This window comes from Pleurodeles waltl, chromosome 7 (genome assembly GCF_031143425.1).
Source record: "Pleurodeles waltl isolate 20211129_DDA chromosome 7, aPleWal1.hap1.20221129, whole genome shotgun sequence".
Taxonomy (NCBI): Eukaryota; Metazoa; Chordata; class Amphibia; order Caudata; family Salamandridae; genus Pleurodeles; species Pleurodeles waltl.
This window is the reverse complement of record NC_090446.1, coordinates 1,139,534,194-1,139,549,163: the sequence shown is the minus strand read 5'-3', so window position 1 is coordinate 1,139,549,163 and position 14,970 is coordinate 1,139,534,194. Positions and strand designations below refer to the sequence as shown.

The 14,970-nt window shown below is 45.2% G+C and overlaps 1 protein-coding gene across 1 annotated transcript in view; it reads left to right on the top strand.

Annotated features, from left to right (window-relative positions):
- LOC138246033 (peroxisomal acyl-coenzyme A oxidase 1-like) overlaps window positions 1-13,123 on the top strand; it is a 313,836-nt gene extending 300,713 nt beyond the window's left edge. Inside the window, exon 14 of the mRNA XM_069200202.1 lies at window positions 10,731-13,123. Within this exon, the coding sequence (XP_069056303.1) occupies window positions 10,731-10,781 (51 nt within the window). The 3' untranslated portion in view covers window positions 10,782-13,123. The remainder of the gene's footprint in view (window positions 1-10,730) is intronic.
- The last annotated feature ends 1,847 nt before the right edge of the window (window positions 13,124-14,970 follow it).

Sequence of the window (14,970 nt, the reverse complement as noted above, 5' to 3'; positions counted from 1 at the left end):
CCTGCTCAGGAGCACAGAGAGGAGGTGAGGGAGCACTCTGGGCCCAGAGACACCGGATAGAAATAGGACTGCCCTGACACGAGGGACTGCAAAACTCAGAGATGCAGCGGCCCACCCGGGGAGCCATGAGATAGGAAGTTCCTGAATCTGGGCATAAAAACAAAACAAAGAATAATTCGAACCCAATGCAGGATAGGACACAGATACCTCTGTCATTTACCACAGGGCCCACAAGCTAAAGTAAAGTAAAGAAGCAAAGGAGGTACCCTGGAACACCGAACTGAGGAGTAACACGATGAGTCCAAGAAAATCTCTGAACACTGGAGGGTGGAAGAGAGCTAGATTACTGGAGGGGCATGGATGGCTGCAGATGTGTAGACGGCACAAGAGAAATTGTAATGCCCCACTAACTGGCCGGCAAGTTGGTGGCTGGGAACAGCGACAGATACCACCATATGCGCTCATGCACTGCAGTGGAAATAGAACGGATAAGCGATTGAGCAGCAGCAACTGAAAGGCTGTGGAAATTGGGAACCCCGGGATGGACACTTGCTCCCGGGAAACAAAAAACTGGTATGGATGCATTGGCCGCCCACCCTGCCCCCGAGAGATGTTATGAGCGAGACGGCTGGGGAAACAGAAGCACTAACGCAGCACACCAAAGTGATCCTGGAGGCTATACAGGACTCAAAGACAGCCTTGGAAAATCAAATTGCAAGGCTTGCGGGGGAGGTAGGTCTTCTAGGGGACAATCACAACAAGTTGGAAGATCGAGTCAAAGCAACAGAAGAAATGATGAATGAGACGACAACGCAGGTGAAAGCACTCATGCAGAAGCTCGCATTCATGAACAATGAAATGAGAACTCTGGCCATAAAAGTGGAGGACGCCGAAAGCCAGTCCCGGCAACATAATATACGCGTGGTGGGAGTCCCCGAAAAGACAGAGGGCCCATCACTAGAACTTTACATAGAAACATGGCTGGGCGACGTGGTGCTGAGGGGCGCACCCACTAAATTCTTCTCGGTGGAGCGAGCCCACAGGAATCCGGCAGCCCCTCGGTCACTGGGGACATATCCAAGACCAATAATAGTGCGATTGATATGCTTCAGAGACAGAGACGTGATCCTCCAAGAGACGCACAAAAGGGGCCCCTGGAAAATTGAAAGAAAAGAGATAAGCATCTACCCAAATTACACAAACTTGGTACAGAAACAACGGGCAGCATTTGCCGCAGTAAAAAAAGTCCTCCGTCACAACGACATAAAATACGCATTGCTATACCCGGCAAAACTTCAGATCGAACATGAGAAGAAAACACACTTCCTAGGAACACTTCTAGAAGCCTGGGAATGGATAGAGATGCAAGGTCTTCGCCAAGCCAATGGACTTGGAAAAGAGGGCGCCAAAGCCTGGACGACGGGTAAAAAGAAACGCACATGGGCAGGAACCAGAACGGGACTGGCCGCCGTACCGTCACAGGAACAAATCAAGGCTGCGCAGATGAAGGCCATCAGGGACCTTAGGGGGACAACCGAGATCTGACTGAGAGACAGGTGGAGGAAATTAGCAGTGGACACTGGAGGAACTGGAACAGATCAATCGGGGTCGAGAACAGAATCTGAGACAGATCCGCCGCCTCCAGTGGCCCCAATGACAGCAGACCTGCTGGGCTAACAGATACTTTTTCAAACTCTAATCAGCATATCCTATGACCACGGCCCAGTGAGAATGGGCAAAGGAGGTGCCGGGAAGGGCATCGGGGAGACCTCTGGGACCCCTGTGTCTGGTCCTGTCATCTCCTCATACACCCCTCGGAGATGGGAGGGCAGAAAATTAACAATGGAAAGCGACAAACTATGATAATGGCAAGGATCCATGCCTCAGAAAGACACAATGGGGAACGAGGGTCTCCTATCAGGAGTTCGGGTAAACACATACCGTGAATTGAGGGGGTGGTTAGTTCTACAATCACAGCACGGTAAGGTAGGGTGGGGGGCAGTTGGGGGGAAAGGTTTACAGATCGCTTCACACAAAGGGGGGAACAAGAACTTGAAGTCGTACAAAAATTATGGGGAATACATAAGAAGGCAATCCCATAAATAAAAGCAGACCACCCTCGATAACACCATTACCATTGCTATTGAGAAATTATCCATCCTTACATGGAATGTAAATGGACTAGGAAATAAACATAAACCGAGCCTTATACATAAAGCCATATCTAGATACAAATCATATATAATATTTATGCAAGAAACCCATCTTGTAGATACACAACATAAAGCTATGGAGAGGGGTAAATACAAACTAATGGGACACACGCAGTTTATATCCGAATCCAGAGGGGCCATGATACTTAATAGGGGGAAACTGGAGGGCTTTACGCAGGCAATGGGCTTATGTGATGCGTGGAGATTTCTCCATGGGCAGGAAAAGGGATATTCATATTATTCAGCTGTCCACAACACCCACTCTCGACTGGACTATTTCTTGACTACGGCAGACATGCTGCCAAGAACTAAAATGGTGGAATATCAGGCTAAGGGGATTAGTTACCATGCCCCACTACAGATGAAGGTGTCTCTGGGGCCCGACCACCAGGAAAAGAATGGCGGATGCACACATGTTGATTACAAAATGCGAAGGTGGTCGAGGACCTAGAGCAAGTCACTCAGCAATACTTCACTGAGAACGAGGGATCAGTACAAAGCCTGGTGGTCCTAAGGGAGGCCTATAAAGCCACTATTAGAGGGAAGATAATAGCAGGAAAAGTAGGAGAAAGATGGCAAAGAGAGAAAAGACTGGTAACACTAGAAACCGAACTGATAGCACTGGAACAGCGATATGCAACACAACTGACACACAATAAAAAACAGATGAAACAAACAAGAGAGGAATATAATATAGTAACCCAAGACGAAGTACGTCAACAATACCTATTACCAAGCAAACGCTATATGAGGCTGGAAATAAAGCAGGCAAACTGTTAGCATGGTTGGGAAAGAAGGAACAAAGTGATTCCCTCATCAGGGAAATCTGGACAGCAAAAGGGGAACTAATTTGGGATCCCACAAGGAAATAATGGGAGAAATGGCAGCCCAGATGGAGGATTTTTATAAATCCTGCATAACTATTGCAGAGGCAGAAATAGATAGGTTTTTAACTGATTGCCCCATGACATGTCTATCACTGCAACAAACAGCAGATCTTGAGGAGGAGATCACAGAGGAAGAAATGTTGGCAGCGCTAGGTCAACTACAGAAAGGAAAATTGCCGGGGCCCAATGGATTCCCCGTCGAGTTGTTTCAGAAGCTCGGGAAGGGGCAGATATCACACCTACATGCAGCATTGCATCAAGCTGTTGAAATCGGGGAACTTCCACCCAATATGAGAACAGCGATGATTATCCTCCTACCTAAACCAAACAAACCCAGAGACTGGGGGGATTTTTATCACCCGATTTTGTTACTAAATGTCGATGCCAAAATACTGGCAAAGACATTGGCAATCAGATTGAGCAAGGTGACGGTGACCCTGATCCATCCGGATCAAACGGGGTTTATTCCAGGTCACTCTACAGCCCTGAATCTCAGAAGGCTCCATAATAATTTGGCCTTGATGACACATTCGACTTAAGGAAGAGCAATCCTCTCCTTAGATGCCAATAAGGCATTTGACTCGGTAAAATGGAGATATATGTTTGGCATGCTGGCCAAGATGTGGTTAGGCCCCAGATTCCGGAAGTGGGTTGAGCTACTATATAAAAGACCAACAGCAAAAATGAGGGTAAATGAATAGACGTCTCAGGAATTTGACCTGCACAGGGGGACTAGGCAGGGATGTCCTCTGTCGTCGATGCTCTTTGCGCTGGCGATTGAGGGACTAGGTAACTGGATGAGAATAGATCAACTGATAAGAGGATGGCCAACTAATAGTGATGAGGAGGATCGGATCTCGCTATATACGGATGACATACTATTATATCTGACTCAGGCACCATCGTCAATGGGCCATCTGGAATACATATTCCGGGCTTTTGGGGAGGTATCAGGATTCAGAATAAATGGGGGTAAGACTCTACTGTTTCCAGTGGGGACATGGGAAATAGAACAGACAAGAACATTGCCAGTTAGAGTGGAACTGGAGAAGTTCAAATACCTAGGTATCTGGATGTCAGGTAAACCCCACCTTCACTACATCGCAAATCTACAACCCCTATTGCAGAGATTCGAAATGGAGACTAAACATTGGCAAACCCTCCCGATTTTATTGATAGGTAGGGTAGCACTCTTTAAGATGGTAGCACTACCTCGCTTCCTATATATTCTACACCACTCCCCATACCCAATTCCAGAAACATTCTTCCGCCAGACAGATACCCTATTACGCACATTACTGTGGTCAGGGGGGCAACCTAGAATCAAACTGCGCACCCTACAAAGATCAAAATATGAGGGGGGCATTGCCCTGCCAAATATCCGGAAGTAAGTATGATGAGGCGGCACAACTCAGCATAATAAATCATTGGGCCTTTGCTTCATAAGATGACCCAGCATTTAGAGGGGATAGGGAAATGATGCATTAGAACGGTTACCTGCACTGGCTATATGGGGGTAGATTGAACTCTACATTCAGCCCTGCAACAAAAACGGTCATACAACCTTGGAAACGACTTACCAAGGAGATGGGATGGGCCACATGCTTGACCCCCAAAACACCTCTGTGGGAAGGAACCAGGCTACCCAAGATAAATACCTTAATGGGCTATAAAGGTTGGGACAATATTGGGATAACATATTTAGCGGACATGTGGGACACAAATGGGGTGGCACCCTTTTCGCACCTCAAAAACGAATACCAAATGTCAGTAGCCTCCCCGTAGAAGAAGAAACACAGGAAAACGCTCCATTAGAACTGAGACTTCTAGAGGAGAAGATACAAAAGAAGCTAATATCACAAATTTACGGTACAATCATGAGACACACACAACCCCCTCTGTCTAATGTATGGGAATGATGGAAAAGAGACTGTAAGGAATTGGAAGAGGAGGACTGGGCGGAAGCATTGATTTTTCGGCAGAAGTGGCTATGCCAGCATCCCTCAAATTAATACAAATTAAAATACTACATAGGGTATATTATACGAGGTATCTGCTCTTAAAGATAGGGAGGGCTGCAAATGATAAATGTCTACGGGGATGTGGTAGGGAGGGAACATTTTATCACACGCTGTGGACTTGCCCCCGGGTCGCCAGATTCTGGGAGGAAGTGGGGGGGGACCCTGGAACACGTAACAGAGACTAGCATCGAAATGACGCCAGAGTCAATGATACTGGGGGTATGGGGCCGCACCGAGCACACAAGATATCAAAAACAACTGATTAATTTTGGCTGCATGATTGCAAAAAGGGACATAGCCAGGAGACAGCACCAAGCCACGACGAATGGTGGAAGGGTATGGATAGATGCCGAATACTGGAAAGAGAAATATATAGAGATAGAGGCAATGGAAAAAAAGACAAGAAGATATGGGGGAACTTGGAGATGGGATAGATCAAAGTGACCCAAGGAACAACTGTGACATTAGAACTAGTGACGGAAGCTGAAAAAGAGTGTCAGGACAACCCCATTGAGACAAAAGGAGGCTCGGAAGAAATAGAGAGGGTAGGACGGAAAAGTTATGTATTCCCAATACAATACAGGTCAGAGAAGGGGAAATCTTATGATGAGAAATGTACCGACAGGGTGGGGGGGGGAGGGGGGAGGGAAATTATCCAGTGAATATAGCTATTATGTGACCACTATAGTTGATATGTTACTTGAGGTGTAAGCAAAATGTTATTACAATTTGTTGTATTACATACAAAAATAACAATAAAAAGTGTTGAAATTTTTTTTTTACAGGACAACCGTCCTGATGCAGAGGAATGCAGGGAAAGGTCGACGGGGATGTCTTTCTTGGTGCTCCTGGGTCCATGTGCGAAGCGGGATGAAATTGGCCACAGAGATCAGGGTCACTCAAAGTCCTCTACCCTGTAGTAGCAGGCCAGCCAATGTTGGGCTACTGGTCAGTCTGCACCTTGGTTGGGACGAAATATTTAGGCGGGAACTAGTGTCCCTTGGGTGCAACAAATCTGGACTTGAATAGCACTCCAGGTTAGGCAGACGGGTGCAATTTTTGGCTATCTCAGATTTGTCCTATTGGGTGCCCACAACTGGTAGCTGCAAAACATCTCCAGAGGCTACCAACTTGGGCTACTTCAGCTCTAGTGTCCCTGGAGCTAGTTCCAGGAGATCAGCCAACTGATCCTTGTAGGCACTGCTCTAGCTTCGAGCTGTCAATCAAACTTTCCCCAAGCCAGGAGCCACAGGCACAGTCCAAACTTAGCTAGCCCAAATTGCAGCAAGTGCAATCCTTCCGACGGTGCAGTCTCTCTTTGTGTGGGTCCAAGGACAGGTGGGCAGTGCTTCTTTTGTCCGATTCCAGAGTGATCTGAGGGCCAGGGTGCCAGAGTGCCAAGGGTACCATATTTATCCCAAGTGCCACGGGTGCCATATTTATCCCAAGTGCCACGGGTGCCTAAGGGGGGACCATGTGGTCACTAGTCAATGGGCTACTGGGTCTCTTCCTACCTAGTGACAAACTGCCTGTGATGTGTGGCATCTGGCTATCTCAGAGTGCTGCAGACTTGCCCCTTTCAGGATGACATAACCCGTCCTCGGTTTTCAGGAGCTTGATAGTCCACCTACAGGTGTGGCTACCAGAGGGCTACACTCCCATGGTAGAACCAGTTTGTGGGCGAGTATTCTCTCTTTGACTCTTTCTACCCTTTGTCTGCAGGAACGAAAGGCATCCTGCTCAGGGGTGTTGGCTCTACCTCCCTCACAAGGGCAGCATTACCTTTGAGGCTCAGCTTTTGAGCTAACACCCTGAGTGGCCATCCTGGAAGAGGCGGTGATACCTCATTCTGTGGCAACTGCCTTTGTTCCTGTGCTGGGGAGTCGTTCACATGTCTCCCCAGGTGATCAGAAAGCTGTCTGTGTACCAGGGCCTTTTGAAGCCGCCGAGTTAGCTAGAATACAGAATGGCAACTTTCTAAAAGTTGCTTAACTTTAATTGTGGTATTAAATTTGACCTGGGCATCAGGTTGGGTACAATACCACAATTAATGTGATACCTTACATGGCCCAGTTAGGTTGACCCATTCAGGAGTTAGCTGGGTTGGGGTGCCAACCGATAGCCCTGTGTTAGCCAATGGAGCTACTAACTTTATCCACAGCAAAACAACAATTTGGAAGCATTGCGGTTAAGACATATGTCCTACTCAACAAAATACAGCTCCCTGCCATAGGGCTCCATAAGCCTTCCTTAAGGGGACATATACATTGTTAGGGGACAGAGTTGCTTTGACATTGGTGTGAATGGCAGTCACACTGGCAGTGAAACATTGTCCTTCTAGTCTGCAGTGGCAGGCTGGGAACTATTTTGTACTTTGTCCCACACAGGGTGGCACAAACAGTGCTGCAGACCTTAGTGGCCTTACATTCAGTGGCAACTGGTAGAATTTTAAAGTGATGTCATATAGGAGCAAATAATTAATTCGTTTGCATGAGTAAGCAAACCCAATGTTTATCATGAGGTTCAGGGGGGTCCTACCCCCAGGAAAACGTCTAAACATTGGTGTATTTTGGAGCAATTGTGGTGCACTTTTTCTCTCCACATCTTGTAAATACACTTCTTCATATCTCCTTCATTTCACCATGCTCAGACACAATGTGCACCAACTAAGCTCCAAATACTGCATTTTCTTTTACTTTTGCCTTGTCAAATGTTTGACAACTGTACATCTCCTTCACACATATTTGCACAGAATCACCACTCTTAATATGTGATCGTTGCTCTGTGCGCTCTGCAGAGGGGACAAGAAGGTGAGAGGAAGGCCCTAGCTCCACATGGAGATTGACACACACATCTCTTACATGAAAAGTAAATGCAAATTAAAGTAAGTGGAGGAAATTTTACTGTTAAGTTATGAAAAGTCAGTTTGTTGATGCAATCACTGCAGATGTCTTTGTGTGTAACCAGGCACAGAACTGAACCCTTTGGTGCAGTAGGAAATAGCGAAATGTGTCCCAGCCTGTGAACATAAGTACTATAAACATGCAAGTCATTATTTTAACATTATACAACACGCAGTATACAATAGGCTGCCACAAAAAGCTTCAGTGATTAAAATTAAACAAATGTTTTCAAACTGTATATTACAATCAGGCAGTACCAAACCTAGAGTAAAACGTTTTTTATAAGTTTCTATTAGGAGGATGATCACCATAACTCAGCTGGTAAAACTCTTACAGTACATCTGAAAAAAAAAACTCTGTCTTCATGAAGCCTCAAATGACTCCATCAATGTAAGCCATATATTGGTTCCTATGCAGCCATATGATATGTTGGTTATTCGTACCAAGGCTGTGGAAGTAGCATTACAGATGCTGCAGTGCACAGAATAAACACCTTTTTACTGCTGTTTGTCTCTTGGTGCTTTCCCACTACTAAAGTGAACATTTATTTAAAGGTAATTAAATTAAGAGATTAGTGTCCACTAGAATTATCTTGGCTCGGGGTTATTCCAAGGAGTATTGGGTTAATTCAGTGAAAGGCAGAGGCTAGGAAAGAGTTCTCAGTGACGAGCTGCGGCAGCGCCGAGTTAGCAAAGACTATAGTGAGGATGGAGCCCCAAGACAGCCTAGGATCAATCCGAGGATCCACATAGATTGGAGGGGACACCAGATATTAAACTACTCTGGCCCTGAGTCTCAAAAACAACACCTGGTATTTAATGTTTTGTTTCTCTTTGTACTTTTTAGAGTTAAAGTTAGGGGTACAAGAACGCTCTGTGACATTGAGTGACACTGCTATAAGCGTGACGCAGACTCACTCAACTGATCTCGCAGTCAGAGCTACACAGAGTGAGGTGTGCTGATACGGTTTCTACTGAGGTCAGAAACTGAGAGGCTGGTATATTTATTCAGGGAATAAACACACAGAGCTCATTAGCCTTGGCGAGAAAAAGTCCAAGTCCAGGTAGGCTTGATGGTGAACTGTATTTAATTGCCAACTGTCCATTTGCTCTGCCCTGGAACAGCGAAGCAACTCTCCCCTTCACCGTTCCTGATAGCCAGAAAATCTGCTGCTTGTTGTAAACGCGCACACGTCCATGTAGAACAGTTTGACGCTTCGCATTTACTTTTTTTTAAATTATCTCTGTAGAATATCTACCAGACGAGCTGCTGCTGAAATGCCGTTGTGGCTCGCTGCTCTCTGAAGAGGCAGGTGCGGCGCGCAGGGGGCATTTAATAATAAAAAAATAATAAGTAAAGAAAAACTTTCCTCCTCCGTTGCTGCCGCGTGGCTGCAGGCAGAGTCTTCCAGCCTGCCTTGGGGACCATCCTGACAGCTGTGTTGCTGGGCTGGAGAAAGCCTAGTGCCCATGTGTGTTTGGCTGGCCTGAGATGGACGGTCAAACATACACGTGCACTAAGGGGAGTGCTCTTTGCACTCTCCTCAGTGCTTGTCATCTCCAGTGCCTTGCCCCTTTTCAAGAAAACGATAATAAACATAGTTTCCCATTTTCTTGTAAAAGGTTTGCGGCTGCTGCTGATGGTGGGTGGGGGCTGGGGGGAGTGGAGGGGGACGCCCCTCTGCCCTAACTGAGGAGCCGCCCCTGCTGAAATGCTCTAAACAGATACACGAGGTTCAGAAGCACACAGAGTATATTCTGTTCAGAGCATGCAGCATGTGACCCGGCTTCACAGAGCCATGAGTTGAGACTCATGGCTCTGTGATGTCAGGCCCTCTTCCAAAGGCTGAAACACCTCCCTTTCCCAACTCGTCACCCTGAGACTAGTTGAGAAAGAGAGCGGTGGTGAGAGGCAGCTTGGAATAGACAGGCAGCCCCGGGACGTATAGGGCTGATACTGTACATGCCGGGCTGCTGTCAAAATACAGCGCTGCATCGTGTCATTACTGGGCGGTCCCCATGAACCATAAGTATTGAAGGGCTGGACTGGCACCTTGTCAGCCCACAGGCTGTCGAAATTTCACACCTATAACTGGCACATGCACATCAGAACATGTTCCCAAGAAAAACTGCCTGTCAGGTTTGAGGAGCTTACTTTAGGCAAGGAAGGCAATCTGGATGGTAATTGCTTTTTGCAATTACCATCCTTAGGGCTTGTCAAGCTCGGGACGCAGCCCCTCCCTTCCATCACCAGGAACCGCTTCTGCTTACATTTCCTGGGTACCATATACTAGAGACTTACAAGTAAGTCAGTCCTTGCCAATTGGGTGTATCCAACTTCAATATGCAATTTGTATAGGCTCAGAACACTGGCACTGAGGTCTGGTTAGGAGGCCTCAGTGCTCTCTGTATCAAAAAACCATCAGCATCAGTCCAAAAATGTGGGTGTGAACATGCAAAAAGAGGCATTTCTTTTCCAATAACTAAGATTGTTGAACGATCACTGGAACAAGATATACTAAATACATTGATGGATGGCAGTCATATGAAAAGTGATGTTCCATTTGAGAAATTGACAATCCGAATTAGTTTTTTCTGTTCATTAATAATAACTTAAAAGTTTGAGAGAAAAATTATTAAATGTGCCTACTTTGCTACATGTATTTAATGTTTGTTTCTGTTTATTCCCCCTCCTTTGTCTCCAAAGGTGCATGATTCTTTTTACAAGTACCTCAAGCCCCTACGAGGCAAACTATGAGAAGACCAGTCGTCTGATAGACAGTCATATTCACCTGGAGCTGATATCCAGCCTTGAATATTCATGATCTTAATTTAATTTTGTTCTACTTTTGGTGTTATTGCTTACATGTTATTGCTCATTCATTTTGAACGATCAGTTGCTACGAACATTTTTAGAGTGACTGTGGGTCCTTGGGAAGTAGGGAGCTCATGCACAATACAGGCAGTCTCCATGGTATGAGAGCATCACAGAGTGCAATGAATAGTAAACCACACAACCAAGTTGAGACTGTGATGACAGATCAGTACTAGGAGCTCAAGAATGTGTATACTTACTCTTTGTGAGGTTACTGGCTCCGGTGCCTAAAACCGAAGGAGAGGCTCCAATCCTCTGTAGGTTGTTTATTGTGCTTTGTGCACTAGCTGTAATCAAAACTTGCTGTCTCTTGGCCCAATGTGGGCTGTTGGGTTCACTTAGCTGTCTGGGTGATTACCTTCTCTGTTATGACAGAATACTTAGCTGTTGGTTGGGCCTTGCTTCTTTTCTTTCTGGTGAAAGCTCTGTCTCAGCCTGGAAGCAGCTGAGCGTGATCCTAAGCCTTGGTCTGTAAGACACCGTGCCACAGCTGAAGGTTACAAACAGTTGTGAACTGGTGTGGATCTGGTGACTGCTCAGAGAGGCAGAGTGCCCCAGTAACTATTCCTAATACTGTAACCAAAATGTGTAAATCAAAAGTTATGAAAGGACAAATTATCCTGTTGACTGAATCTGTTCATTGCAGTCTAGCACCTGGATAGAGCATCACAATACGTGGAATGCATTCCTGGTAGCCCAATATGTTACACTCCAAACAACACCGAAAGCACCTAAAAGTGCACATGGAGCATGCAGGAACAAGTTCATACTTCGGACTACTATTGATAAGTGTTCTCTATTGAAGTCTCTGCAGTGGGCTCCCTGGTTACTTCATTAATTTTCGGCCATGTAATTGTTGTTATAAATACTACAGCATCCAGGTACTTCCTTAGGTAGTTTAATTAAAACAAAATACACTAGTGAGGGAGTCGTATTGAACGGGAGCTGACGCCTAACACTGCTCTATGTAGTGTCAAAGAATTAGTGATCAACTATTGGTGGTATTGAATGCTCAAATCTTTCAATATGAACCAATAGGGATTTTAACTAGAGCCTAACCTTTACTGTACTCTAACCCTGCAGTCACTTTTACACTTGAAAATACATTTAATGAACAGTGTCGGTTTCTTATCTTTAATGTCTGTTCTGTGTTTGTGGACAATGTCTGACTTATGTCTAGTACTGCTGTACACAACCTCTGCTGCCCTCAACCCGGAGATTCTGAAAATGTTCTAATCTTCTGTGAAACCTGCTTTGCTGATATGACATATTTGGGTTTTGGGTTTGTCTGAATTGAAGCAATTCTTCAACCAAGAAAAAATGTAAAATGTGCGAAATGGATTGTCCACATTGAAAGATGTTCCTATTGAATGAAAACCTGGAATAACTCAACGTATGTCAAGGTGTGTATTTTTTAAATTTTATTTGGGCTGCGCTGACTGGAAGTTTTTGAAGACCTTGCATCAAGACTCTTCAAAAAAGACCACCATTGATAAGAGAGCAAAGCAATTCCATGAGGATAGCTTTGGGCCCAAATGGAGGCAACTTAGTTCACAGCAAGAAGTCAGAGATACAGCAGGGTCTACGAGAGTTCAGCTGAGAGTGTGATGACACAGCTGAGATTGGAGTGATACATGTGTTACTTGAGAACCAGCATACAGAAGAATAAACTATAGTTAGAGGCTGCTAATTGTTGTGAACATACTGTTAGACAAAGGTTCACTGTGTTATAGGTGCTTGGAGCATAGTCTATACCACTGAAAAACCTCAAAGTTCTTTTATGGTTGTGTTGGTAGCTGTTAGAGGACGTGAGTGTGCCACAAATAGAGTTGTCAAGGAATAACATCTACGACTCAAAACGTAGAAACATTTTAAGGTATCTTACTTTAAATCTACCCGGTATGCACAAGATACTACTAATTACTGTTGAAGTGCCCAGAGAAATTGTTGGCACGCACCTTGAAGCAGTTCAATATTATTTATATGTAGTCCACCGTAAACTGATTCGAAATAGGGTGCTCAGAAAGGTGGAAGGGAAGCCACTCTCATGCTCTCCGAAATATAAATATAAATTCTAGTAAATAAACATGAACAGCTTAGTCCTTTATTCCAGAATTCTCAAACTTCTGTATCCAGCCAACATATGTTTTGCTACCAGGCATAACCCATTGACTTCATCAGGGCTTAAGGTCTTTTTATAAGATCTTAATTCATTCCATTAAGATTGGAAGTCTGAGGCAAAATGGTGATCCGTAAATTGTATACAGCTAATAAAAGAGGATGTGGACAAAATGTGTGTGTGGATCGTTGGTTAGAGTACAAAGCCACACATAATCGTTAACATAACTGATGATATCACTTAAACTGTAAACTATTCTTTTATTCTCCTGTTGACAGGATAAATACTGCTTTTTATATGGGTCAATTTCCTATATATCTAGAAGTAGAAAGGCCAAAGCTCAAGGCTGCAACATGTTGGCTATGAGGCAAAGGTGCCGACTGCAGGCACTGGGAAAAGTCGTGTTAAACATGTGGCCTCGCCACAGGCCAGTGCATGTACCTAGCGCTTGTTAAGCACAACCTAACTTATTCCCAGCAAGCTCCACGGAAATTGTGGTAGAGTTGTTTAGCCATGCCCTATCCTCAAAGTCTGCTTGGTAAAACAAAGGTCATGCGCAATGGGATCTTGGAGAAGTGATCCCGAGTGACGGGCCTGGCTGAAGGGCAGGCTTCATGCCCTGAGCTTGCTATTCACAGGCTTTGTCTGGGCTCTACATCTGAAGGTCTGGAGCCTTGAGTGAATTCAGTGATGTCACAGGTCAGTGGTTCCCAACCTTTTGACGTCTGTGGACCCCCACTTTATCATTATTGGAACCCAGGGACACCCACTGAATCATTATTGGAATTCGGGGACCCCCCCCCCCCCCCACTAAGACATTACTGTGAACTTGGGACCTAGGGCCAGATGTAGCAAAGGGTTTTACCCATTCTGTGTCTATGTGAAAATTCGTTGGTACGTATGGCCCCTAATCTGTTAACATTATTTGATTTTTTAAGCAGTCGCGGACCACCTGAGGAGGCTTTGCGGGCCCCCAGAGGTCCCCGGACCACAGGTTGGGAACCACTGTCATAGGTGATACAATGTGTGATGACTTCAGTGATATGCGTAATGTAAAGAGAAATGCAATGGGGGAGTAGCAGTTCATGATGTGTAGCCACCCTAATTGGCAAGTGTCAGTTTTAGTTTTTTTGTCATAGTAAGTACCGTATTTATCGGCGTATAACACGCACTTTTTCTCCCTGAAAATAGGGGGCAAATGATGTGTGCGTGTTATACGCCGATATAAATTTAAGTTTTTTTTTCCAGAAATTTCCTCTTAAAATGAGGTGCGTGTTATACGCCGGTGCGTGTTATACGCCGGTAAATACGGTAATTTTAAGTAACTAAAAAGGTTTAGGACCGATAGTCAGATCAGACGACTACAAACACAACAACAGCACAACCAACTCAATTTTTTCAGTGAGTTTCAGAGGTTTTGGAAATTATATACCAAAGTCCAGTTCTCTGAAATCTAGAGCCTATGGGGCAAAGGCTTTTCTGACCATCTCTTCTATCCCAGGAACCCACGTTTGCTGCCTCTGACTGTGGTCGGTGGTCATACTCTGAAAGGTCTGTAAATAGGGTGTGACCTACTGCCATGCTGAGTGCTCAGCCACCCTACTCTAGAGGTAGCAGGAAATACCTAAGTGACTAGCCCTTGTGCACCAGAACATTTAGGACATAGCCTTTCAGTGTGGCCCTCCAATGGGCATGGCCTAAAGTCACTAGACGCAATTCGTCCATGCCATGCCCCTTGCTTCTGGGAGCATCCTGAGAGTTCTGTCCAGTTGCCCTGCCTGCAGGGTAGCTATCCACTGTGCCCTGAAGTCTCTTGGGTGCATGACATGGTCTTTGCCCATGTCTTAAAGATCCCTCCGCATTTGGAGTCTGTCGTTAAAATGATCACAGTTAATTTCTTTTTACTGCTATTTATGCAATTTAAACGCAACACGGGAATGCCCACCGTTTTAT